The sequence below is a fragment of the Harpia harpyja genome, chromosome 3, assembly GCF_026419915.1.
Source record: "Harpia harpyja isolate bHarHar1 chromosome 3, bHarHar1 primary haplotype, whole genome shotgun sequence".
Lineage (NCBI taxonomy): Eukaryota > Metazoa > Chordata > Aves > Accipitriformes > Accipitridae > Harpia > Harpia harpyja.
The window spans coordinates 64,902,883-64,927,635 of NC_068942.1; the positions used below are offsets into that span (position 1 = coordinate 64,902,883).

The 24,753-nt window shown below is 41.4% G+C and overlaps 1 protein-coding gene across 4 annotated transcripts in view; it reads right to left on the bottom strand.

Annotated features, from left to right (window-relative positions):
* Positions 1-24,278, bottom strand: part of TC2N (tandem C2 domains, nuclear) — a 35,815-nt gene extending 11,537 nt beyond the window's left edge. The window contains exons 1-7 of one of the 4 annotated variants that reach the window (XM_052783003.1): positions 24,165-24,278; positions 23,640-23,788; positions 8,607-8,733; positions 7,730-7,963; positions 4,316-4,480; positions 1,131-1,222; positions 414-489 (exon numbers count right to left, since the gene is read on the bottom strand). In XM_052783003.1, coding sequence (XP_052638963.1) covers positions 414-489; positions 1,131-1,222; positions 4,316-4,480; positions 7,730-7,963; positions 8,607-8,673 — 634 coding nt within the window. In that variant the 5' untranslated portion in view covers positions 8,674-8,733; positions 23,640-23,788; positions 24,165-24,278. The other 3 variants (XM_052783002.1, XM_052783004.1, XM_052783005.1) reach the window with 3 other exon arrangements.
* Between the last annotated feature and the right edge of the window lie 475 nt (positions 24,279-24,753).

A 24,753-nucleotide genomic window follows, 5' to 3' on the forward strand; every position in this document is an offset into this window, starting at 1 on the left:
CAATATTCTTGCCTAATTCTCAGAGTAATATGGGTATTGGATTCCAGGCACTTCCTACAGAGAAATACTGATACATGAAAAAGGACTAGAGCTGTGACCAAGGTGCTGCATTCTGTCCTAACAGAACATCTGTAACATCTTAGTTCACAGGGATAGTAAATCCAGGGATTAATTTTTCAAAAGCAAAAGAACTCCTCAAAGGCTCAATCTCCTGACAACAGGAAGGTGCAAGTCCAAAACTCTTAATTTCAAATTGCAAAGTAATCTCCAAAATGACTTGCTAATCAGATTCATCTAAAAAAACCCCAAAACCAAAACCCCAAACAAAAAAAAATCATCAACAGTAGAGACAGCTTAATGTTTCAAGTGCAAAGGGAAATATTTCATTACAAGGTAAACAAACAAAACATTACCCAGACTCCTGTTACTGCCTTGCGAATCCTTCCTGGAAGAGGTACTGCTAGGTACACTGGAGAATGAATCGTATCTCTGGGGGGAAAAAAAACCCAAACAAACAAAAAAACCCCACTTCATTCAGAGCAACAGATGCAAAAAGCCAGAGAGATTCTACCATCAGACAAGACTAGATGAAAACAAAACAACACTGAATTTCAAATAATTGTCTCATTCCCTACTAATCTTTTGATCCAGCAGCATGGAATTACTAATTTGATGCAGAGAGCTAATACAGGACATATATGGCCAGCACAGATTTTTTTTGCTCACTGATACATATGCAACTTCATCTCTATGTAAAAGATGATTATTTGAAAAAAAAAAAAAAAAAAAAAAGCAGCAGTGTTTTTTGCATCAATGGAAACTTCTAGTGTTCCACTTTTCAACTGATGGGGGAAATCACAAGACGACAAACCACAACCTCTTGTCTGTCTTGTCCTGCCTAACAGCCTACTCAGGTTCTCAATAGCCCCATTGGGCCAGAACAGCAGTACTCAGAGGAGACATCAGGAAAGAGCCTCTTGAAATTGGTCGATGTTGAACTTTTCCCTCTAGTCCTTCCAGTGCATAGTACAATGCCCTTCACTGTTTACTTTGAAAACACAATGCAACAGGAACAGATACACCAAGTAAGCTGAGGTTTCAGTATAACCTAAATTACAAGGGGAACTCACCTTCATGAATCGATGAGGTGGGCTTCTGAGATCAAACATTGAACGACTTACATCAAATGATGCAGGCAAAGCACTAGGTCTTAAATCACAAACTAAAAAGACACAAGAGAACAATACAAATCATGTAAGCATCACTGCTAGGAAAAAAAAAAAAGATGATGATTTTTTTAAATTTAAGTAGACCTATGGTAGAATTGAAACCTAGCTAAATAACATCTAAGGAAGGATGTCAGCACCTTTCCCAAAACACTTCCCTGAAATGAGCAAATGGAGGAAACAAGCCATTAAAATATCTTAATCAATTCCATCTTTGAAATAGTTCAAACTTACTCAGTCACGTTGGTAGCACTGGTAGAATGGGGAGCCCGCCTCAAAATTAATTCCTCAAGAGAAATGGTTGTCTTAGTAGATGCTTTAGCAAAACAGAAAAGCCTTGTCTTTAAATCTAGTCAGGCAGAACCGGGGCTTAGCCTGGTGTCCTTTTTTAAATTTTTCCACAGTAAAGATGCCAGTGGCGAAAACGTGCTGCCTGCTAAACTTGGCCTCATCTCCCTGGCTTTACTGATCACAGTGTCAAAGCACCATACTCTGCACCCTTACTAGATCTCAGACAAAGCAAGTCTTAACTCTAAGATGACACATACCTGTTATAGCATAAAAGCAAGATCTTTATTTTATAGAAGGGTAGTTTCCTCAGCAGTGTTTAAGTAGATCCTATCAGTTTTCTTTAGACCTCGAAGCAATACAGAGCTAAAGCACATTGTCTATGCATATTATACAGCAACAGTACAAAAGGAGAGCTGAACTAATGCCACTGTTTCAGCAATCTTTGCTAAGTCCAGTTACGTTCAAGAGGTTTTTAAAGACTCTCAACTTCAAAACTGACCCATACTGAAATGAATGAAAGCAGTATGGTTTAACTTCTAGGACTATCTGATACAATGAATTGCTTTTTGTTGCAATGCTGTGTTATGGTATTTGAGAACACTTCCATTACAATTCACCGATCATAGCTTAATAGAATTACATCACTCATTACTGAAAATTTATTTCCCTTTTATTGCTATCAAAAGAAATAACCAATTATGCTTATTGTGAAATGTGACAATAAAGAACAATTTTTTCTTTTCCCAAGGAAGAAAAAGAGAACAAAAGATAAAGAAAGTTTTGACAACCCATGGGAGGAAAAGGAAAGTAACATAATTTAGATAAAATTCAATGAAGGTCTGTGTGTCTGGCATGAGTTCCAAATTCTCTCTTGCGCATGACACAAAAGGGCCAAGTTGTTCACCGAGTCTAGTGTAGAAATAGCATTATAATACAAGGCCTAGAAACCTTGTTTGATATAATAGAAGCAAATAGGAGAGACCAGCCCATTACTTGATTTGAAATTGATTATGGTTATGGAAATTAATTCCATATTCAGTACTCATGACTTTCACAAACTACTGGGAAACACACACTTGAATCTACCCATTACAAATCACTGAAACGCTTTAAAGACAGCATGATCTGCTGTTTCTAGTAAAGCTGGTTAAAGTTTTCAAAGAACATGGGGGGGGGGGGGGGGACAGGGGGAAAGAGATGGTGCCTTTTTCAAAAACTTAAGTTTTTAATGGAAAAAAAGACAATTTTTACACTGAGAAAGCTGCCTGTAAAATATAAAAAAGCAGAAAAATTTTAACCATAAACATATGCTGTTTACTGATAATAACTAGAAATTTGGAAAAATATTAATGAATTTATTATTCAGTTTGTTTGCTGTTGCTGGGGGTTTTTTTGTTTGTTTTTAAGATGTAGAGGAGGGACTTCATATGAAAATTCAAGAATTTCACTTCATACGTTCCAAATAAACACATCCTGTAGTTCTAAGCCCAGACACATCAAAAGTATCACAGCACTTGCTGCAACAAAACAGGCTTAGAATTTTGCTTAAATAGTCTATAGATGCACATGAAGAGAATCATCTAGTTTTTGAAACAGCTGTCAAAAAACTGGAGGAAGAAGGCAGTTTAGAGCTGTACTCTAGACACACTTAAGTGACCTTTCTTGTGTTTAAGCTTACTAAGATAAAACTAGTGAAGTGTTTACTTAGCTTGAAGAAAAATGGAAAAAGAGACGATGAACTGAAGGGAAGATGTTCAAGACAGTTTTACAAAACCTATTTGGCTCCCACTACAGGTACTTACAAAGCCTAGCAAAACCATATGCATTAAAGGCTGCTAAAATTCTGCATGTGTTTTGTTCTCTTAAAAAAAATATATGGAGTAGTCTTTTCATGTAGTCTCTATGGTGATTGAGAATTATTTTTAAAACAGGACACAGACTGAGACATTTCCCCAGCTGTAAAATAAGCATGCTATACCATTCTAAATAAAACAGCTTTAAAAATGCATGCTGTTGCCAGCTTCCAATGCGATACAGAAGTGTGTATGTTTCTTCAAGTGTGTGAGTTTTGTGAATGCATTTGCCTTAGCAGTCACTTACACCAAGCAACACTTAGTCATCTACTTCCCTCTAAACAGCATTCATGATAGGATACACATACCAATGAACAGCACAGAAGAAAATTTTTACCTAGGTAGCCAAACACTTTTTATCTAAACTTTTATTATCTCACAGCCCTCCCCATTCTTAAACACACTTATGCAATGAGAGTGGGGACATTTCTGCACCTTCAAAAGCAAACTACAGAAAAGCTGGCATATAGCATCACTTCCCATTTTGCACCTGTTCTTATCATCTGCTCCTGAATGTTTTTTGGTGCTTGTTCCTCTCTCCATACATATACTCCTCAGGCATTCCTCCACTCAGCATATTGCCCAACTTCATTTTTCCATCTCTCTCAAACACTCCTATCACTGGTAGCTGGAATCTCCAGTACTGCATCCTGTTTTGGATCGGAGGCAGCTATACTAGCTTGCTTTGCCAATTTGTCTACCTTTGTGTGATGTATGCAAACCTTCTCAAGCCCCCAAAGGACAGAAAGTAACAGCGCAGCTGGAAATCAAGCAGAGCTGGCTCCACAGATTGATTCACCAACCAAGAAGTGTCTGTAGCATACAGACCAGTTTGAGAACTGCTATAATCAAACACATCTTCTGTAAACAAATGGCTTTCTTCTCTTACCTATAAACTTCGGGAAAGGGAGGAAGACAGAAAAGTAAGGGTGTGGTCTTTCTCACCTGATCCATATAATTTCCTATTATCTGATTTTGCTTGGAAGCGCCTAATCAGATCTGGCGAAATCCGATGCTCCAAATAGAATGGGTTGTACACGTCATAGCGGGGCCATTGGTACACACCGTGCAGTTCTGCTTTCCGGTCACCAAGTGAGGCTCTGGCAGATTCTGCAGAGCACAAGTAAACATCAAATGCAAGAGTTCCAGACAGAACACATGCTGCCTGGCTTCATAAGGCAGGCAGAGCGCCTTCAGGGCAAAGGACAAAATATTTCAGTATTATCTACTTTGGGAAAAAAAAAAAAAAGTAAAGAAAACACACATACACATTATGTCAGATTTCCACAGTGTGCTAGCAAACACTGGAATTAAATTGGCCATAAAAAGCTATGCATACCCTGCCTTGAAGTTCCACAATAAATGTCTAACTATTTAATATACAGAAGGCTCCGAAGACAGAGCAAGACAGAAATTAACAGGAAAAGTAGGGCCATGTGTACAGAAAACCTCTGACTTACTTGGCTACCTACCCCTGGGACATTCTCACTCGGCTAACGGATCCCAGACCTTCAGGAGGGTCTTGTATGGAAAGATAATGCAACTTGTGACTGCAGTCTCCTTGTCATCCAATTTCCATAGGAAGTCTGTCAGTGGTAAAATCACTGGTCCGAAATGACTTAAATTGTTGGCTGAGGCACAAGTAGACAAATCTGAGAATGCTTGAATCCCAGCCCTTTACTCAGCCCATTACAGCACAGCTGCTCTATTTTTCTTTCCTTTATTTATAATCATTTCAGAAAAAACATGCATGTCTTGGTCAGCAGAACAGTAAAGAACACTGCTGTAGTGCTTCATTTTGTCTGTCTGGCGTGAAAATAAGCCACAGGTAGCAGTACAGTAGAGAACAGGGATGGTGTGACCTGGACTCTGCCAAGCTCTGACATCTCCTTCCTTCATTTCACCTCCCTGGACTTCAACCTATCTGTTAAAAAGTTCTTTACCCCACTGTAAAGTGCCTTCAATTCTGCACGTGTGTTGCACCATAAGAGGCAAACTATTATTGATGTAAAATCCTTTCCTCCAGGTGTTAGTAGAGTAAGTAAAAAGGAGTAACTAAAACAATGAGATGGAGCATGAGAGATGATAAAGCAAGAATTCAAGTATAATGGGCTTGAGCGTGATGTAAATTAGGATGAACGCTAAAAGTGAGGCCATAAAGAATTGCTACACAGCAGATGACGGAAAAGCCAGTGTTCCAGACCAGGAGCACACTTCTTCCTGCTAGCTTACTTCTGTGAGAGCATGAGACATGCTGCAGTGAGTATTGAAGAGAAAGGCTGCCAGAACTTAATTGCTTTCAGAAGGGATGCCAAGAGCTAACACTGAACATGTCCTGTTTCACTAAAGGAAAATGGTCAGACATGGACAGAAAATGGAGTGGAACTGAGAGTAGAACTTGGACTTCTACAGATATTTAACAACGGTCTAAGAAACAAATACTCTAAATACATTTTTTGAATATGCTGGTGCTTTGGCTAATGTGAAGAAGGAATGACAGCACACTTCACTGTATTTAGTAAATCTCCCTAAAAAGTAAACTTTGCATTTTTAAACACAACTTTAATGAGGCTTAAAAAGCTGTACTTTAAAAAATAAGTATTTATATTTAGAAAGAGAAATGGAAGTTGCCTACTTGACATAAGAGCCACTTGTCAAATATTTGTTCAAGAATTTAAAATATTTGCTCAAGAGAGACAATTATGAAGAGTCAGGTCATCCTGCCAGAAGATCTACCGGCTTTATAGCTTAAGGGCCACACTGTTCACCAGGTCCTTCAAAAATTATGATGAAGCAGAATTCCCAATGAAGACAAGTCACTGGTTTATAAGTCACTGACTGTTAAGATTGTGTAGAACAGCATGAATAAAGAAAACATTTATCTAAATGTTGTTAAACACACCTTCCTTCTCCCTGGAAAACCCTCGTGCTTCAGAGTCCTTGATGGACTTCTCTGTACAGTATCTTGAGGATGAGGTAGGACAAAGCAAGACAGAGCATGAACCCAGACCCAGTCAGAAAGGGGATTACCAGGAGCATGTCCTGCATTTCCATACCTTGTCCAAGTATGGACTTACAAGAACTAGCTACTGAAGTAGCAGGCAAGTGGGGAGGCTGAAGGAGATCAGGCTCAGAGATGAGGAGGGCCTCGCATGTTCTACCTCCAGCTATTAGGTTGCCTGTCCATGTCTGGTGAGGCAGACATCACAAATGAAGCCCACTAAAAAGATTGGGCACAGAATGGCCAATCTATACCAAAAAGCTCTGCTAGGCTGATTAGCTTGGCTCTGGTGCCAGTGTTACAAGCAGGGGTGGGTGAGGCTGAGGAGGAAGTTTGGTAATAGGCGTGCAGGAGGAGGAAAGAAGCAACAGCAAGGACCTAGGGAGAAGAGAAGAAGGGTGGGAGTAAAACCACACAAACACAAAAAAGCTAGGTAGTACTGCATTAGTTATTATGCAATATGTGGTTGACTTTTTTCAGTTATTAAGGTTTCCACTCTTAGAAAAGAAATACAATCACATGGGACTAAAAGCATATTACCAGCTTATCATGTCCTTGAGGCAAAGCAACTCCAGAGAAAACAACCATTCAGGTATGTCCCTGTGCCAAAATTTTCTCTTACCTAATTCTAGGCATCTCCTGGCAGGACCAAGAGCCTAGCAATAGCATATGCCCTGTAACTCATGTTACCGGGCCAGGCTCCTATTCTTTTAAAATGCCACTGTGCCTAAATTGCATCTACATCATTTTGGCAGTCTGAACATGGGACTAACTGGCAGAGGTTGAAGCACAAGATCATTGTGAAGCAAAGAATCACAGTATCATGCGCAACCTTATACCACTGAGATCTGTGACGCCTGGCTTCCCAAAGAGCAGCAAAAATATCAGGAATAGTAGGGGCAAAAAATTCTGCAATGTAGTAGCACATGCTATCTATTGGCGATATCTGAAAAGGAAGATATGTTAGTATGTTAAAACATATCAGTACATTAAACATGAAAGCCAGACCACTCTCCTTCTTTACTTGAGTGATCTGGACGCTGGGGTTGTGTTAGGTCTTTCCTTGCCTCCAATAGATTCTTTACTAAAGCTTCTGTTTCCTTCAAGTGTCTTCCATGGCTTTGAGTATGAGCACTGGTGTGCAATCCTCCCTTTCAGTTTTATTCATGCAACATCACAGAGATTCATAGCGAGATGACATCCTTCCCAAAAACTCTCTGTGTGTCCACAGAGAAAAGAAACAAGACCAGGCTTCTAGAAAAGTTCTGCAAACATATGTTTTCAGTAGGAATACTTGACAACTTTCAAGGAGTAGCAGAAGCTAAACATCTATTTCAGCTATGCTGTTTATATTTTACCTTGAATCCCTCCAGCATGTGAGATACTAGGAAGGTTCTTCGGCTGTACATAAGCCAATTTGAATGGAGGGACCACAAAAGGTACCTCCTGACCATCCAGGGGCAGTTTAGAAAGGAGATAATCCTCTGAACAGCCAACTTGACGCTTCACTGACACAGAAGACAATGGAGGCTTCTCTACAATAGTTGGCTTGCTTGCGGCTACTGCTTCAGATTCCTGCACCATGGAAACTGCTAAAAATAAAGAGCAAGAAAACCAGACAGTACACATGTGCATTAAGTTTTGAACAATACTGTGAAGAGATCTCTTTTATTTAATAGGATCTGTGCTTGGTACATTACTTAACAGCTGCTAGTATTCAGTTTTACCAGCATTCAGGACTAGCACCTGGAAAAGATATTCATCCTCATGACACCTGTACTGATCCAAACTCTTTGTTGCCCAAGCTTCTATATTTATAGCTACCTTGCTCTTAAGTGAATTTTTGCAAGAGGTACACTTGTTCTTCAAACAACTAAGACATCAAAAAAATCCTAACAGCCAATCCACAGGGAGTTAAAAAAAAAAAAAAGTGTTCACTCTTAGAGTTTGAAAGATGTAAGACGTTTACACAATCTTAGGTAGAAAAGCTGGCTTTTCTGACAGCATCCTAGGCTGCAAGGAGCAGACTTCAGAGAAGTGTTATTTTTCAGTTCCAGTTCCAATTCATAACACTAACAACCATGTGTTCAATCTCCAAGTGGAGGTATGGAAAGAATTTTGGATGTTGTAAAAGAATTCAAGTTTATCAGGGATGACACAGCCATTTTACTAATGGGAAGTCTCATCATTAATGAAGCCAGAAGAGCAAAACCCTTAGTCAATGTCAGAACTCACGATCATTTTTTTCTTTTTCCATGCAGAAACACCATTTACAGCAGTTTTTTATACATTCTGTTGCCATTGTTTTCAGTGTTGCAATTTGGAGGAGACCACAATCAAAGATCCAGTGTAGCTAGCAAACCTGAAAAACACAATAAAACAAATGGTAGTAGATGGGAATAATTGAAATCAAAATGAAATCAGTATTATCAGTTATTTAATACATGATTTCTTATTGAACATAGTCCCAGGGTCAATGAGAAAGTTACTTCAGTAGTAAAAGGATCAGAGCCATCAGATTTCTCTCACTGAGACAAATTATTTTTTATGTAAAAGCTCAAGGAAAGAGATAATCATTTTAACATACGGCATCCAAGTACTTTCAGTGACCCACTCAGGTCCCTGTCTTTCAGGAACACCAAAATTCTCCTCATATTTGTGTGTGCCACTGGGCTTTGGCATTTACTCAGCTTTACAGCTATTTTGATGTGGTCTTGTCAAGTCATTTGTAAGATGTGTTTTTTATTCCGTTTCCCTTGTTCATGTTTCTCTTACCCTCTTTCACTCCTGTACTATTTTCACATACATCCATACGTGTTTACATTTTTTGCTCAACATGCTCCATACTTTACATTTGAAAACACTCTTTATGTATGATGCCAAAATTGCCTTCTTTGAGGAGCTACTGCTTTCTCATAATTGTATACACATGAAACTGAAGACCTGTTTTATTATATAATTGTCTGCTATGCATACAGAAATAGAGCGCGCTGACTTCCAGCAAAATAAGAGGCATGTAATCTATTAAAGAATGAGAACAAGTCTATAACAGCTGGTTAACATTAAAAGAACTTTATGACAATACTAACTGGCCTCATTTAAATGTCTTTATTCATATCCTTATGTTCTCTTTTCAGAGGGACAGACAGCTGCGTTGCTTCTTGTCCAAAACTTTAGCTGTCTAAGCCTAGTCCTTTTACATGTACCTAAAGTACACAAGGTTCTTTGTAGAACATACCCAAGACATGATTCCAACTCCACAGAGGTTAGAAGACACCAAACAGAACATGAACATAAGCTGAAGGGATGGGGAAGACAAGAAGTAAGAGAAAGGGGGAAAGCACAAAGAGAAAGTGACAATTACACAAAAATGGACATGTTTGCGGGATGGGGAAGACAACAAGTAAGAGAAAGGGGGAAAGCACAAAGAGAAAGTGACAATTACACAAAAATGGACATGTTTGCTCAGTTATCTCAATCACAAGAAATTGCTGAAAGCTTCTGTGCTCCAGCATAGAAGTCATTCCCACCTGCAGCTTGAACAGTGCTGTCATTTTCTTTGTATGTGTATACAAAGACAGCTAGGGAACCATACAAATACTGTGGAAATAACACTAACATCCCCAAAACTTTTCTTTCATTAAAAGCCCCTCAAAGTTCTGATGGATGCCAAGTGGAGATACTAAGCTACAGACACTTCATCTAACTTAGAAAACATGTGCTTTCTTGTCTTAACATTATTTATTTCCATGGGTAGGGTGCAACTGAAAGTTATGGATAGATGTATCAATTTGCAAACACCGACCAAACACAGCATATACTTACTGACCTGCTCTTTTGTGCTCTACAGTACCTCAGCACTGCTATTTATGTTTTAACTCACGGGTTTTGCAAAGTCACTGAGAGCACTTGGCTTCACAAGGAAGCCCTGAATTAACTTATCTTTAAAATACTAGTGTGAAATATACCGAAGGTTTATTATTACAACTATGTAACAGTTCCAGAATTATTCTTAATCATGAACTATCACAAAGTACCGATTAGAAGGAAATTCTTAAAATATATTACCATTAGACTTAAACCTAAGTAAACCATTAGTCTACTACAACAAGGACCTAAGGGAATATTTGGTTTAATACAATTTCTCTGAATAATTTTTTCTGGTTTTACCACTAAGTGACATTAATTATTTCCTCTAGTTTTATACTGCTCTTTGTGCTCAATAGACCAAAATGAACAAAATGCAAGTGACCTGAATATAAAAACCTCAGAAGTAGCCTGAATGCTGGTACACGTTATCCTGGAAAACGGAACGCTACTGAAGAGATTACAGCATAGTCTCTAAACAGCCAGGGCAGGGGTCCTGCTTTAAAAGGGACACCATTACTCTGCATGGAATCCATCACTCAGTACTCGTCCTGATCTCAAAATTGCCCATGAGCATAAATACAGTGTGAGATCTGCTTCGAAAATCTTCAGAGGCAACACCACCGACTTCAGAACCTGGTCTGCATCTTTACAGAAGCACAAAAAGTAGCACAGGAATTTCTCATTAAATTCTCCACGTTTCTAAGGATCAAATTTTCACCACTGCTCCTCCCTCAGAGGCGCACTCATGTTAGCTAAGCCTGCTAGAATTCAAAGTTTACTTTAAGGTTCCCTTGCAGTGATTTTCCTTCCCAGCTGTTATCAGTACACAGCTGGAGTTAATATGCTTTACTCTTGTTCACCATGTTTAAAGTGGGCTGAAACAGCTGCTTCGTTTGCTCTAAGCTTTGCAACAATGGTATCTAAGCCTCAGTGGCAGTTTGCACAGTCAAAACAGTCTTTTATCTCAAAACATCCAGATTGAATTTATTCGCTACTGCTGGTGAAGAAACCAAAATGTTAGTAACAGCTCTGCTTTCCAGCTACATAAAGTGGAAAAATTCAGTTCATGGTAGTAATTTCTTTACCCAGAATTGTTTAGCTGGAACCATTAATGTGAGCAGATAAACAAATGTAAATCATCTGTCACAAGCAGTTGCCTTTCCATCAAGTGGTTGAGTGCCTTACCTAGAAAGAAAGGGCCACATACGGGTATTGAGGATATAACAGTAATAATGCAATTCTACATCTTGTGTACTTCTATCATTAAAAAAAGGCCATGTTCTTCACAGTAAGACCAAGTAACCTGTGATAGTCTTTGACCATTATCTTTTTTTCCCCATTTATCAATATGCAAACATTCATACTTTTTTTTTCTATCTGAAGACAAATATAAAGCAATTCAACACTGCCTATTGTACAGAAGAGAGTACACTATTTACAGATTACTGTTTTGTAGGCAAGGTAATATCAGTAGCCAATGCCAAAGTATATAGACACATAGCTTAGAGTTTCCAATTCAGTTTCAGCTTAAATACGGTATTTTGAAAATAAAGTTCCAAGAGTAAAAGACTAGAACACTGTTTACACTTTTTTAAGCTTAAAAATGTAATGGTTTCAGTGACAAAATTTGCACTTGTGTTCCTAGACTTATACCACAGCCACATTACAAAAAAATGACAGCATTTGCTGAGGGACAGATCATCTAGATACAGTGCTCCCTCATTCTGTTTAGAGCACTTTGTTCATGAAATCACAACATGGATGGTCTCAATTACTTTATTAAAGTTTTAATTCACTTCATTAAGCTACAGACATAAGTATATTTTTTGTTTGTTTGTTTAGTTCAGAAGAGCAATCCTGGCAGTAAATTAGACGGCTTGGCTCCCAGTTCATTTTCTCGTATCTGTAATTCCCAAGTTGCCTACGGTTAGTTATACAGCTTTCACTACATGCAAAAGTTTTGTCTTAGCCACCTGGGACAGACAGAAATTTAGCAGGTTCTGTTGTATATTTTATTAACTGAAAACAAACAAAAATCTTGTAGAAGATTAAAAACGTATTTTATGATCTTGACAGAAGTTGACATTTCTATCAAAGGTTAAACTTCTCCCACATGCCAGAACCTTTTGCTGGTGTCAGCTACCCCCAAATCCTCAGCATATCATTTAACAGTTGTTAAAAGGTTGTACTAACATGCAGTTGTCTGGGACTAAATTTACCAAATAAACCTGAACTGTAGAGACATTTGTTAGGTGCACCACCAAATTCCAAAGTAGTACTGACTTCCCAGCAATGCCACCCATCTTAACAAAAAGTTAGGACACCATGACCCTATTGCTAAGTTTTGGGGTCCGTTTTTGTTAGGCAATATGCATATGTCAAAGACATCCTCCATTTTGGAGATATTAGACTTAGAAAATGACAGGAGGAAAAGGAGAATTATCCCTGATTTTCAGACAAAAAACTGAGATAGAGAAATCAGATCACTTGCAGCAGAAGAGGGAACTGAACCCAGACTTTGTCCCTCTGTCTCAAATTCTCTCTCTTTCTTGGTGTTTACTACCAATTTCAGTAAGCTTTTTCATTTCTCTCTTCCCAGTATCAAGCCAAAATAAGATAATCAAATATAACTCAGCAATAGTCCTTCCACACTAAGGCAGAAGGAGAGCCAAGGTTATTAGAACATCCTGGAAACAACAAAGCTTAAAAACCAACCACACACATACACAGAGCCTAGAGAATTACAATCACTACTACTTTAATGGGTTTAGATGGAGAACATAAATTATCTTAATGATTTCCAGATTTCTCTGATAGAAATTTTGAATGAGCTAAAATCAGATAAACAGAGACTTCAAAAATCAAAGACTTCAGTTCCAGATGCCTCCAGAATGATTACAAGACAGAGATATTTGGAGAAGTAAATATTTTCAACAACTCATTAAATAAAAAGAACATGATAGAAAACGGATGATCACAATATTAAATATTAAAAGCTGAAAGCAGTCTGAAAAGAAATGTCAGGTCTTTGCTGCCTTATGATGAAAGGGCATGTTTTGCAACAAATCTGTGGGCTGCTGATGTATTTTACTGCATGTAGTCACAGCACTGCTCCATAGGAGTTGATCAGGTAACACATTTAAAACTATGCAATAGACAAAAAGGTGAAATAGCTGATCTCAAACTGGGAAAGCTGGCTAAACCAGAGGTTTCCAACATTGTGAGATTTATTGCCAGCCATAAATGTATAAAATGCATTCTCAGATCTGCATTCCAGAAACACGTCATGGCAAAATTTCTAGTAGCAGTAAGCCCTCACAAAGTGGGAGGTGTAAAAGAAAATACCCGGAAACAGGGATGATCGGTTGTTATTAAGCATTTGGGACAGATCCTTGAATGACATATGTGTCTACAGGTCCAGTAGGCCCAGTGGAGCCACCACACTTTGCAACATCTGAGGATCTGCCCTGTGGAGAAAGTGAGCTCAAGCTTGCCAGTTCACACCTCAGCCAAACACCATGTTTATGCTACCTCTGTGCCTTTCTGCTTTTCAGATCCAGGAGATGCAGTCAATCCCAGTCATATAAATCTTTCAAAAAGCATAACAATACCACCGCAGGTCTCCAGATGATTAACAAAAACACAGCACAGCAAAAGCTGCTTCTGCTGCAGGTCAGATGGGTTCTCTTTTGACGGTGCAGATGCTGCAAAAGGTTTAAAACTTCCACGGCCAGCTGTTTTGTAGTTTTGTTTCTGGGGGAAAGCATCTGGAGCTGTGCACTGGTCTGAGCACAGCATTTCGTCTGAAGAGGGGTGGCTTGTGACCACTGCATCTCAAAACCAGTCAACACTAGTAAAACAGCTTAAAGGGTTTTGAGAAATTTGCCTCCAGGTACTTTGCTACTGTAGCAGCAAGGACAGCACATGCTGTCCTACACACATAGTGCCACGCACAGGCATACGCTTGCCAAGGCATAAAACCCACAGTTTAAAAAATAGGCCCTAGTTTTTTGGGGACTGTAGGCAGGTCTGATTTGTACCATCCACACAGGAGAGAGAGAGGCACTTCAAGTGGGTCTGAGCATGTGAAAAGACAGGACACAACCTTTTGTTGCTATTCATTATGAAACTAGGCAGTAGTAGGTTGTCTGGAGGAAGAGAAAAAAAAGAAAAAGGGAAACAAAAAAATGTCACGCCAACACACACCTACCAGGTGCATGATAAAAGGTTCCTATCTATGCCTGTTTCAGGAGAACCCCACAACAGTGATATCTGCAGTAACTACTGGGTGTGGGTGTGTGTACATACACCTTCCTTCTCTGTTTGTAACTGCAACTCAGGGAAAAGCATGAAAGCTCTGGAAATCTGCACACAGACATTATTCCAGTTCTCCTGTCTTCCAAGGAAATGAAGAAAATGTGAGGCTTTCCTTTCTTTTGTGCCTGGAAGGAGAAAGGGATTTCACCCTGAAAGCAGTGGATCACAAAGGAGATGCTGAAATAACACAACAGAAAAAGAGAAGTTATGAGAAGGCTTTTGAAGGACACAACCAGAAAGGCATTCTGGTGAGAGACATCTTACAGTTTGACAGAAACACAATGAAGAGATGCAAAGCTCTGCCAGTGCAGCAAATAAATGAAGAAGTGTAATTACATATTTAAAACTGAAAAAAAAGACTATGCATCATTAACCTAGTTTAGATGATGAGGATTTTATGATGGACCGTTGCACAGCTTTCCTGGGGCAAAGAGCCTAGTGGCATTGTTTGAGTGCTTACACAATTAAATCTGGTAACAGAAACAGATGGTAAAAAGTTGCTAGGAAAAGTGTCACATTCCATGATGCAAACAAACCACTAACTGCCTAGGCACAGGAAGCACCTTCCTGCGCCGGTAAATGATGGCTCAACAGCCCATCGGGGGAAGCTTTACAGGTTCCTCTTGCTGATCCCAGAAAAAAGGAAACTGAACTGAACAGACCACTAGTCCAAACCAGCACAGTCCTGTCCTGCAAACGCCTCTCATTCACTTACACTTTGGTAAAGCAGAATCTTACTTTTGAAGACCAGAAGGTCCATTACGTGCCCTTGTCCCACCCTCCTCAGTTACTGACACCACTGGATTTCAACCAGGAACTCCTGCACTACACTGACCAACTTCAGCAGGAAGACATTTGGGTTTTATTTCAGAAAATATTCCAATAGCTAATCACCTTTCCTGTTAATATTTTAACTCTATTTCTAGTTTAAATTTTTTCCCCAGTTTTTATGTCTTTGCTATATTAAGAGTGTTAATTACCAGTAGTATCTCCTTTCTTCATTCAGATCTTAAAAGATTAGGATCTAACCTTCTCTTATATTTCTCTTCAGTAAGCTAAGCAGACCAAAGCAAGCCATGTAGACAAGTTTAAACCTGTAGGTTTTACACCATTCAAGTCTGTTTTGTATGGTTCTTCTCAAGACATTATCCCGCTTCTTTGACCAGTTTTATTCAGGCTGATACCACAACTGAACTATGCACCTCAGACTCAACAATGTCACAGGATAATCTAAGGTGAGAATATATTTTATTAATTAATACTTGCAAGAGGAGGATTGCTCTCATTCCCACAGCATTGTATTGAGATCCCAAACTGTTACTGGTCCACCATTGCCTCTTCATCCTCCTGACTATATTCTGAGCAAGTGGAGAAGAGGAGGAGGATGGGAGCCTGCAGAGAACATCTCCACAGTCCCTCTGGTGACTGCTGTGGCATTCAGGTAAGATACTGTTTGCTGGGCTCTCCTAGAGATAACAGTTGCTCGTATACTTTAAAACCCTAGTAATCAGCAGGAGTGCTCAATACTTCACTGCTATCAGTCAGGATATGACAATTGTACAAAAATATTACTTATTCAGCTTTAGCAGGCTTCTCCTGAGGCAAAGAAAACCACCTCAGAAGTCAATTCTTAGCTGAGCTGTTGTCACAGCAGTAAAAGCAGAGCTCTCTGTCATCCCACGAGCTGCTTTATATGTTCTTCTGCCGAGGAGGTCTAGCTCTAACTGAACCAGGGCAGAAGCTTTGCCTGGAACAGCCATGTCTTCCAACATGCAGTTGTGAGAGACCATGCCGTGTTCCACTGTAACTTTCCCTTATCCCTTCAGCCTCTCTGCCCAGACAAAGATGATCTAATACATGTCTCCCTTCATGCAGGCCCTGAGCTGAACCCTACAGAAAGAGCACTTGTGCAATCTAGCTTGTGGTCTCCTTCAGCTCAGCAGCTGCTTCTTCCCAGGGCTCGACTGGAGGAGGCCAAATGGCCTTCAGCGCATCTGCACACGCAGCCCAGGCACAGACCACCAAACAGAGTACGTCACGAAGAAGAACTAATTGCTCTTGCCTACTTCCCTGAAGAAAAATAAAGCTGAGCAGGTGTGTGTGCTTGAGCTATTGTGCTACAGGGACAACTGCCTCTGCTTTCCAGGCACCCCCTGGAGAAGGGGAACAAGCCCTGGCACGAGTACACAACCCAAAGTAGTCCTTCTGACATGGCCCCCAGGGACACCCTGACTCTGGCTTAGCATTATGCCTTGCACCTGCAGCCCTTAAACGCAGACTTAATCCAAGCCTGCCCCAGTATGCAGAAGATTAATAATATCATTTACAAGGGCCAAAAGAACAATTTTCATAAATCTGAGCCAATTTTTCTCATGCAAGATTTATATTTGAATTAAGAAGGGAATATTATAAATCTATCCCACGATAAAGCTTAAAACTTGGGATTTTAATATGCTGAATCCCCTGTGCTCTGGGCTGTAAAAGTGATAGAGATAGTGTTTCTTCCTAATGCTGCATTAGGCAAGTAACCAATTCATCCAATTACTGAACTGACAACACTGTTCCTGTGAACTGTAGATAAATTCACTGACTTGGACAAAGATGTACAATATGGTATGTATTGGGGCAGTAAACACAAAAGAATAAATCCATTATGTTGGACTGCAGATCATTTTGGACTCAGATGGAAAACAGCAAAGCAAGAGTTGAAGTCAGGACACCAGAAAACTTAAGAGACTGAAATCTCTGTAAAAAGAACTTGGCTTTTGATGAGAATATGGAAAGAATTCAACATAAGATAAGTCCTTCACTCTAAGCAGATTAGGAAAAAAATCATGACAATCAACGATGGTTACTTTATAATCTAAGTTAAAACTTAAGACTTTCTTTATGTATTCCGTGTCAGGTTTTAATCCAATTTTTTTCTCCTTCTGTAGTAATGCCAGGAAGCCACAAAAATAGAACCGTCAGCAGTCCCTCTATAGCCCTGATACCAAAGAGAACTGGAAACATCTGGATGCATTTTTTTGACAGGACAGCCCAGAAGAAGGTATTTTAGGCAAGTGCATCTGCCTGTGCAGTGGAGTTCCCTAACGTGGCTAAACATGTCCAGCTTTGAAAAGATGGCCCTTGGAAACCAACTCAATACAACAATGAAAGAAAGCACGGAATGGCATCCAGGACTCCTCAGCCTCTGCCATGACCACAGAGCCACACAGAAAACACATGGATACACATATAATATCCAGACAGCTAATGAAAAATAGCTCCTCCTGTATATATGAAAAAAGAAGAAAACCCAAACAGTTTTGCATGGAAAAATACAGTTTCATTACCATTAAAATTATTTTAAGGGAACCCTGTTGACCCACAAGAGTCAAGATGGAATATTTCTTTTTATATATATATATATGTACACACACATCTACTGCTTTATTTTAGGTGAAGCAGGTTTTTATTAGTTATATTACATTAATTATTTAATAGTTATTTTACATATAATTATTATCCTGTTCCATGACAAAACCAAAAAACTTTAAATTATGGAGTTTCCACAGGATGAGGATTCCCTGTTCAGCAGTTCTGCTCCGCAGTGTCACTCTATAACCAGTTGTGGCATTGTGGTGAGAGGAAGAAAATATGTAAATTGTATAAATGAAGGCTAAAAGACTGAGATTAAGAAAGGAAACATGTGACTGCAGTACATCTCATATATGAAAACAGATTAAATGAATTGCTCTAGAACAGGAAATGGGAACTGATCTTAATTAATTCAAATCCAAACCAGACTGGGAGTATGGCTCTGCAGGGCACGTCCACTGAGCTCAGGGAGCTGCCTAGACACACTTTAAAATAAAGTCGAGGAGGATCCTGTCTTTATCAGGTACAACTATTTATTACTTTTTGCTTTAAATCCACTCACAGCAGGGGCCCACAACCAGTTTTAACAGCCCCAGCCTCTCAGAGAGCTGTACTCTCTGGAGTAGGTGGCAGCTGCCCAGGCAGATGAATGGCAACCAGGCGCTGCATGTAAGAGGTATTTTTAAAGAATTTTGCATAGACATTGGGAGAAACCAGCGGAAGTCAGAACTGTCTCAATTTTATGGGAGCATCTAACATCCTAATTATTATTGGCCAAATGCTGCTACAACTATGGGGCACAGTGGCGGGGCTCCGCTCCCTTCAGAGAAGACAGAGGTCCTGAGAGCAGAAGTCAGCAACATGAACTTACCATTCCCTTTTTCCCCTCAGGACAGATTTGCTTAACAACAAAGTGAACAATAGCTACACCATGAATGTATAAGGGGTTTTTTTTTTATCCTGTTGAGTTTAAATCAAACAAACACTCTTCATGAGATTTTTGACCCATGATTTCACACATTGGTGAAACTAGATCTGGAAGTACACGTACCACTGAACCGAACAAAAGCCAGGATGATTCAGGGAGATGTTCTGTGCTTAATCAGGTTTCATGGAGGAAACTTTTTAGCTACGCCAGTCACTGCTGAGCAGACAAAGAACCTGAATGGGAGACTGACAGAGAGTTCCCAATCTAGAGGCCAACAATCCCATTTTGCAGAAGTAAATTGGGAAAAAAAAAACCCCAAACCACCCACAAAAAACTAAAACCCCAACCCAGAACTAAAAAGTTTTGAATTTTCCTGTACTGTGAAATGAAACTGGTCTTGCAAATATTTTATTGTCACCTAGAAGATGAGTACTAATCATTTTATGAATCTCTCAGAAACAGGAAACACAACTTGTTTTTCTACCAGTTCACTGCTAACCACAGAAGCACTGCTGGCTCAAGCTACTTTTAAACCTCCTCTCTGTATAGCAGGTGCTTTCCTCATCAGAGGACGTACACACACAGGAAACTGGATGCCTGAATTTTGTAAAGAGAACCCACCCTTAGCCCCCTTTATCTGCCCCCTCTAGCCCCTGCCAAGCCCTGGTCAAGGTTTGGGCCATCTTCTGGCCACACGAACCACCTGACGCTCCATGTGCTGGCCCAGCTTCAGCAAGCAGGGTGGACAGGGCCACATCTAGCCCCCTCGGCCCGGAGGCATCAGGGCTCTGTGGGAGCGAGGGACTAAATTCCTGCAGGTGGAAGGGACCCTCCCACAGCTCTGGTGACAAGGCTGTCCCACAAAAGCCAAGCAGCCTTCTAGCTCTCCATGCTTCAGACGAAGCTGAGGCGCTACACGTGTGTATTAACGTATCCCAAGCACGTGCTGCCGATGAGGCCGCAGGGGCTCCGGGGCCCAGCACACCGCCCTCTGCCTTGCCCGGTGCCCAGCAGAGCTGGGCAGGGAGCCAGGCACCCACCTGTCCAGGCTGGAGCACGCTGTACAAGTCCACACCCAGGTTCCAGGCTCCAAAGCACAGGTGCCAAATTAATTTAAGTGCCTAATAGGTTTTGAGGCCACTGGGTCATGGTCCTTCTCGATTGTTTTTTTGGACTTCAAAGCTGGTTTAATTGCCAAAGCAGTATCTCCAGAACTTGCTCTTCAGGCCAGACCCACAGCTCATTGCAATGGCCACAAGAACCCCCCAAACACCAAGGGCCTTCGTTTGGGGCCTAATTATCTGTTCTCTCCAGTTTAAGTGTGGCTATCAGATCACTGAAAAACAAAGCTTCAAAACAAAATCACCAGGGTACAATTTACAGGAAAGATAAGCATCAGATTGCTGACGTAATTTTTTTTTGGCACTGAATTAATGTAAACTTCAGCTGCGATGACAGGCAAACAAACACTCATACTAAGCTTATGAGAAGCGTCCTCACTAATTCTGCACAGTTTGATGTATTAACATGAGTAAGAGACATGCAACACAGATGAGCTCAAACCAGACCCAGGATTTGAACCTCTTCCCAGATGAGGCTCCTCAGTTTAGGTCTGAAGATTCATCCTGGCTGCAAAAGGCTATCAACATAATTTTTCTCTGCATAAGCAATCTTTCTGATGGAACCCGAATAGCATTACTAACCAGAATGACAACATGGCTTAACCCAAACTCAGCCTGTCCTACTTAAAGTCAAAGCCCGCCTTGCCTTTCACTTTAAAGAGACGAAATCTTAGGTTCTCTGCTGACAGAGATTGGGTGTTGTCCTACTTAGATTAGAGAGGGAGTATTTACCAGATTTAAGGTATCTTGGGAGATAGCAATTCAGAGCAAACAAAGTCATTCTTTTATAAAATTAAACAAGAGTCCAAAGAGGGGAGCAATAGGTCAGGATATGCATCATGCAAAATTCACTAACTTAAGTAAATAGCATTTTAATCAAGCAAACGAGTTCAATAAATGTTTCCACAAAGACAAAGGGTACTTCCTGTTTAAGCCAAAGCAGGTAGGATTCACAAGAAGACAGCAGGCCTAAGCTAGCCAAAGCCTGGCTTCCTAGTGGAAGCTGCCCTTCTAAGGCAGGTCCTCTGGCTCGGTCCACCACACATAGGGGCCGCGTCCGCCTGTCCTGAACTTGTCTAAAGGGCTGACTGCTACTGGATGGGCAGTTCCGCTCTCCCTTGCCAACAACCATTCCTGTTGGATCTAGTAAACACGCAGCTGCACGATGAGTCGGCCCAGCTCACTGACGAGATGCAAAACTAAACCACCAAAATAAACAAACATGGTTTTTTGTTAAAAAGTAGTTTTCCAACACCCCCTGTGGTTGACTGCACAAGGTGGGGTCAGAACGCACAGTGCGGAAAACAAGGGGCCAGAGCAGGACTGCCCTTTTCACAGCTAACCCACAACCCTGGGGAGTGCATTTAGAGTAACATACATCTGTAACTAAAACACCTATGAGTACGGTGAACGGAGGCTGAGCAAAAAGCAAACCAGCTGATACGAAACACAAGTGACAGAACAAACAAGTAAAAAGACTGAGCCTAAGGATTAGAACAAAGAAAAAGAGACCAGAGACTGAGCTTTCTTGGCAACATTGTAAATTATTGGCCTACACACACCACTGACTGAACAATCCTGCCCACATTCACTCTTTCCACAGCGTAAGAAGAAAGAGGACTTAATCACCTGGGGATCCATCACCTAAATTAAGTGCAGGGAACGGCAGTGGAATTGATGGGACTTCTCTGGAGTCCAACATACCCTTTGGGTGCAGTGTTTTTAGTAGGTGTGATTTTTTTAAGTATTTGCAAGAATCAAGGGACACTTTAATAATAAATATATTTTTCTTGAAATTCAACATTACTTAACTACATGTATTCTGCAAACATATTTTAAATATTTAACATACAGCTGGGAAAAGGACTAGAAATCAAACTTCCCCACTCCTGAATTCATGCCCTAGCCACTGAGTTGTAGGATCACAGGTCACCTAATGAATATTTCTGTATTCAAAGCAAGGCAAAACAGTTCCATAAGTAAGGAGTCAGAGACCACCAGCCCAGAACAACACACAGGTTTATGGTTCTAGCACTGTCTTGAGAAGTGAAAGATGCAAATTCAGAACTTTGCTTTTCACATCTGGGTAACAGCTCTAGACAAAGCCTAGTAAGAAGAAGAAAAAAAAAAAAAAAAAAGCATGGTAATATACTCCCCTGCATGTTTTTTAATTGGTCCTGATCATCTATATGTAATCTGAAGACACTTGGGCTCTCCAAGAGGAACTTGTCAAGGAACACCTCACTTGTAGATCCCTGGACAGCTTGGGCTCCTAAATAATCAACACTGTCAAAACTAAAGGCACATCAAGCAGCAGACCTCAATGCATTCAGAGAATATTACTGGGAAAGTCCTGCACAGATCAGAGACTGAGGGTTAGGACTGCAAGGATCTAGCTCTGAGGAGCGGGTGCCCACAGGATCATTTAGATGCCCAAGCACTTGACAGCTGTGGCCCAGCATGTGTCCCTTGAGATCTAGTTCTCTTCCTGCACAATTACAACAGCACTGACTGCAAGTGTACATTGTACTAACAGCCATGATATTGACCTTTCCATTCTTATCTAGAGAAATGCATCACATAAGACATAGGACACGTTTCCGCACCTAAGGAAAGTTTCAAGACCAGCTTAATTTAAGATGGTATTTATTTCAGACTGCTGTTTAATAACCAGTGATCTGAACCACCCAGGAGTCCAGCTGTATAGTATGCATTAAAAAAGTACACTGTGGCTTTTGAACAGGACAGTTTGAAACTTCTTACAATCATGACTGCTGCTTTAACAGTGCTCTTGGATACAGCAGGTTGTAACTTCAGTAAATATCGTGTATTTTCTGATGCTAATTTCATCTAGTACAGAAGGGAAACTCTCTCTAGCTATATTCACAACTTCCTTCTGAGTTTTGGCTAAACCGTATCTCTAATGACCTGAAGTGTTCCTAAAGAAGGTGATCTAATTAGTTATTTCTTGCCTATGATAATGCTTAGATGTTAATTCACACAGATTATTTGGATTTTATAATACCAGTTTGAGACTGTTTTAAGTACAATTTAATCTCAGACCTAATTCATATGAAGATTTAATTCTGTAGTAATTCAATATAGCTACTATGTTTCTACCTGCCTCCATTTCTCAAGGTCTGTCACTTGATAGAAAATATAGTCCCAAGCCGAATCTTGGATGCACACTGTCAAATTAACACTCATGCAGCCATAAACAAACAAGGCCTGGGCACTGAAAGGTCTTTACTCCAAAACCCCCACTGATACTGTAGCATGGTGGCAAGGCACTACCGATGTACAGCATCACCCGTAACACAAACTGCCCAGTAACACTGCCTTTTGTAATTCATGTTCTGCAAGTTGAATTAGCATGTCAAGTTTCAGCCTACTTAGAAAAACCACGAAGATTAATATGCTGACTTCCTCAAAGAATTCTGACTTTAAAAACATGCTGTCCCATTCAATATACCTACCAGTATGCATCAGGTGAAATACATCAGGGTTTGTAAAAAAGATCACTAGTTTCTGTTTCTCAGGAGCCTAACGTGCACAGTGAGAAAATAATAATTTACAAATTGCAAAAGTATCACTGTATATTCACATTTAAATACTCTAAGTATCAATACACAAGGCAGTTATGTTATATTCAAACACATCAGCGATATATACGGAAAAGTCACTTTAGCAAGACAGCCCAACAAAAGGCAACCTTCCGCGCTTGTTTTGTTCCCATTTACTCTCATGCACGGCCAACGTTGCTATACTGAGGTGTGCCTGAGATACAGAGGCTGCTGGAGATCAGCAATCAAATGGTTCTGCTGGAAATAGGAAGCCCAACTTTACATTTCCGATGAGCGACTAGGCAAGGAAAGCAAACCATCACCTCCACCGTCCGCCGCGGTGCCCGAGGAGGTCCCGCCCGCAGAGGACACCCGCGCCGCCTCGATGCGGTACGCCCGGCTCCGGGCTCCGCCGGCGGCCGCCACGGCGGGGCCTCGGGCTGCCCGCGGCCGCCGCGGCAGCTCCCCCGGCCCGGCCCGGCGCTCGGCCTCCCCGGCGGCCCCCGCCCGCACCTGCCGCCCTCCCCGCTGCCTCGGCCGCGCTCCGCCGCCCCCCATCTCCTCAGAGAGCCGGCGGCGGGCAGCGCCTCCGGCCCTCGCTCCCCGCTCCCGCCCAGCTCCCCCGGCCCGATACCTGCTGGGAGAGCGGCCGGCCGCCCCTCCGCCCGCTCGCGGCTGCCGCCGGCCGTCTCCTGCCCACTGCTCCCGCGGGCCTGCCCTGCCCCGGGGCCGCGCCCTGCCCCGGGGCCGCGCCCTGCCCCGCGGCTCCTGCCCGGCCGCTCGCTGCCTCTCCCCCCGCCCGGCGGCTGCCGGCCCCCGCCTGCCCTTCCCAGCCAGGCACTGCCGGGCTCGCCGCCCGCACGGCCCTTCAGGTGCGCTCCCGCAGAGCTTACTCACCGCTCCCCGTCGCGGAGGGGGAGTTTCCCCGCTGACTTGGGACTCACCCGCCTCACCAAAGCCACTCAACAGGGGCAGATTTCTCTCCAAATAGCCGCCAGTAACTTTTCCTTGTCGCTCTCTGGACCGTTACACTGGTAAAGTCGGTGCCAAAGCTGCCTCTTGCTTTGCTAGAAGCAAAACCAGGCCTATATTTTAGAGAGGAAAAGTGAATTTTTTATTTTTTATAATGTTCTTAGTAAATGGCATGTCCAGCTGGAATATGGATCCCTGTCAAGTTAGGCCTTACGTAGAGACGTGAGAGAAAGCCCCTGCCACAGAGTGTG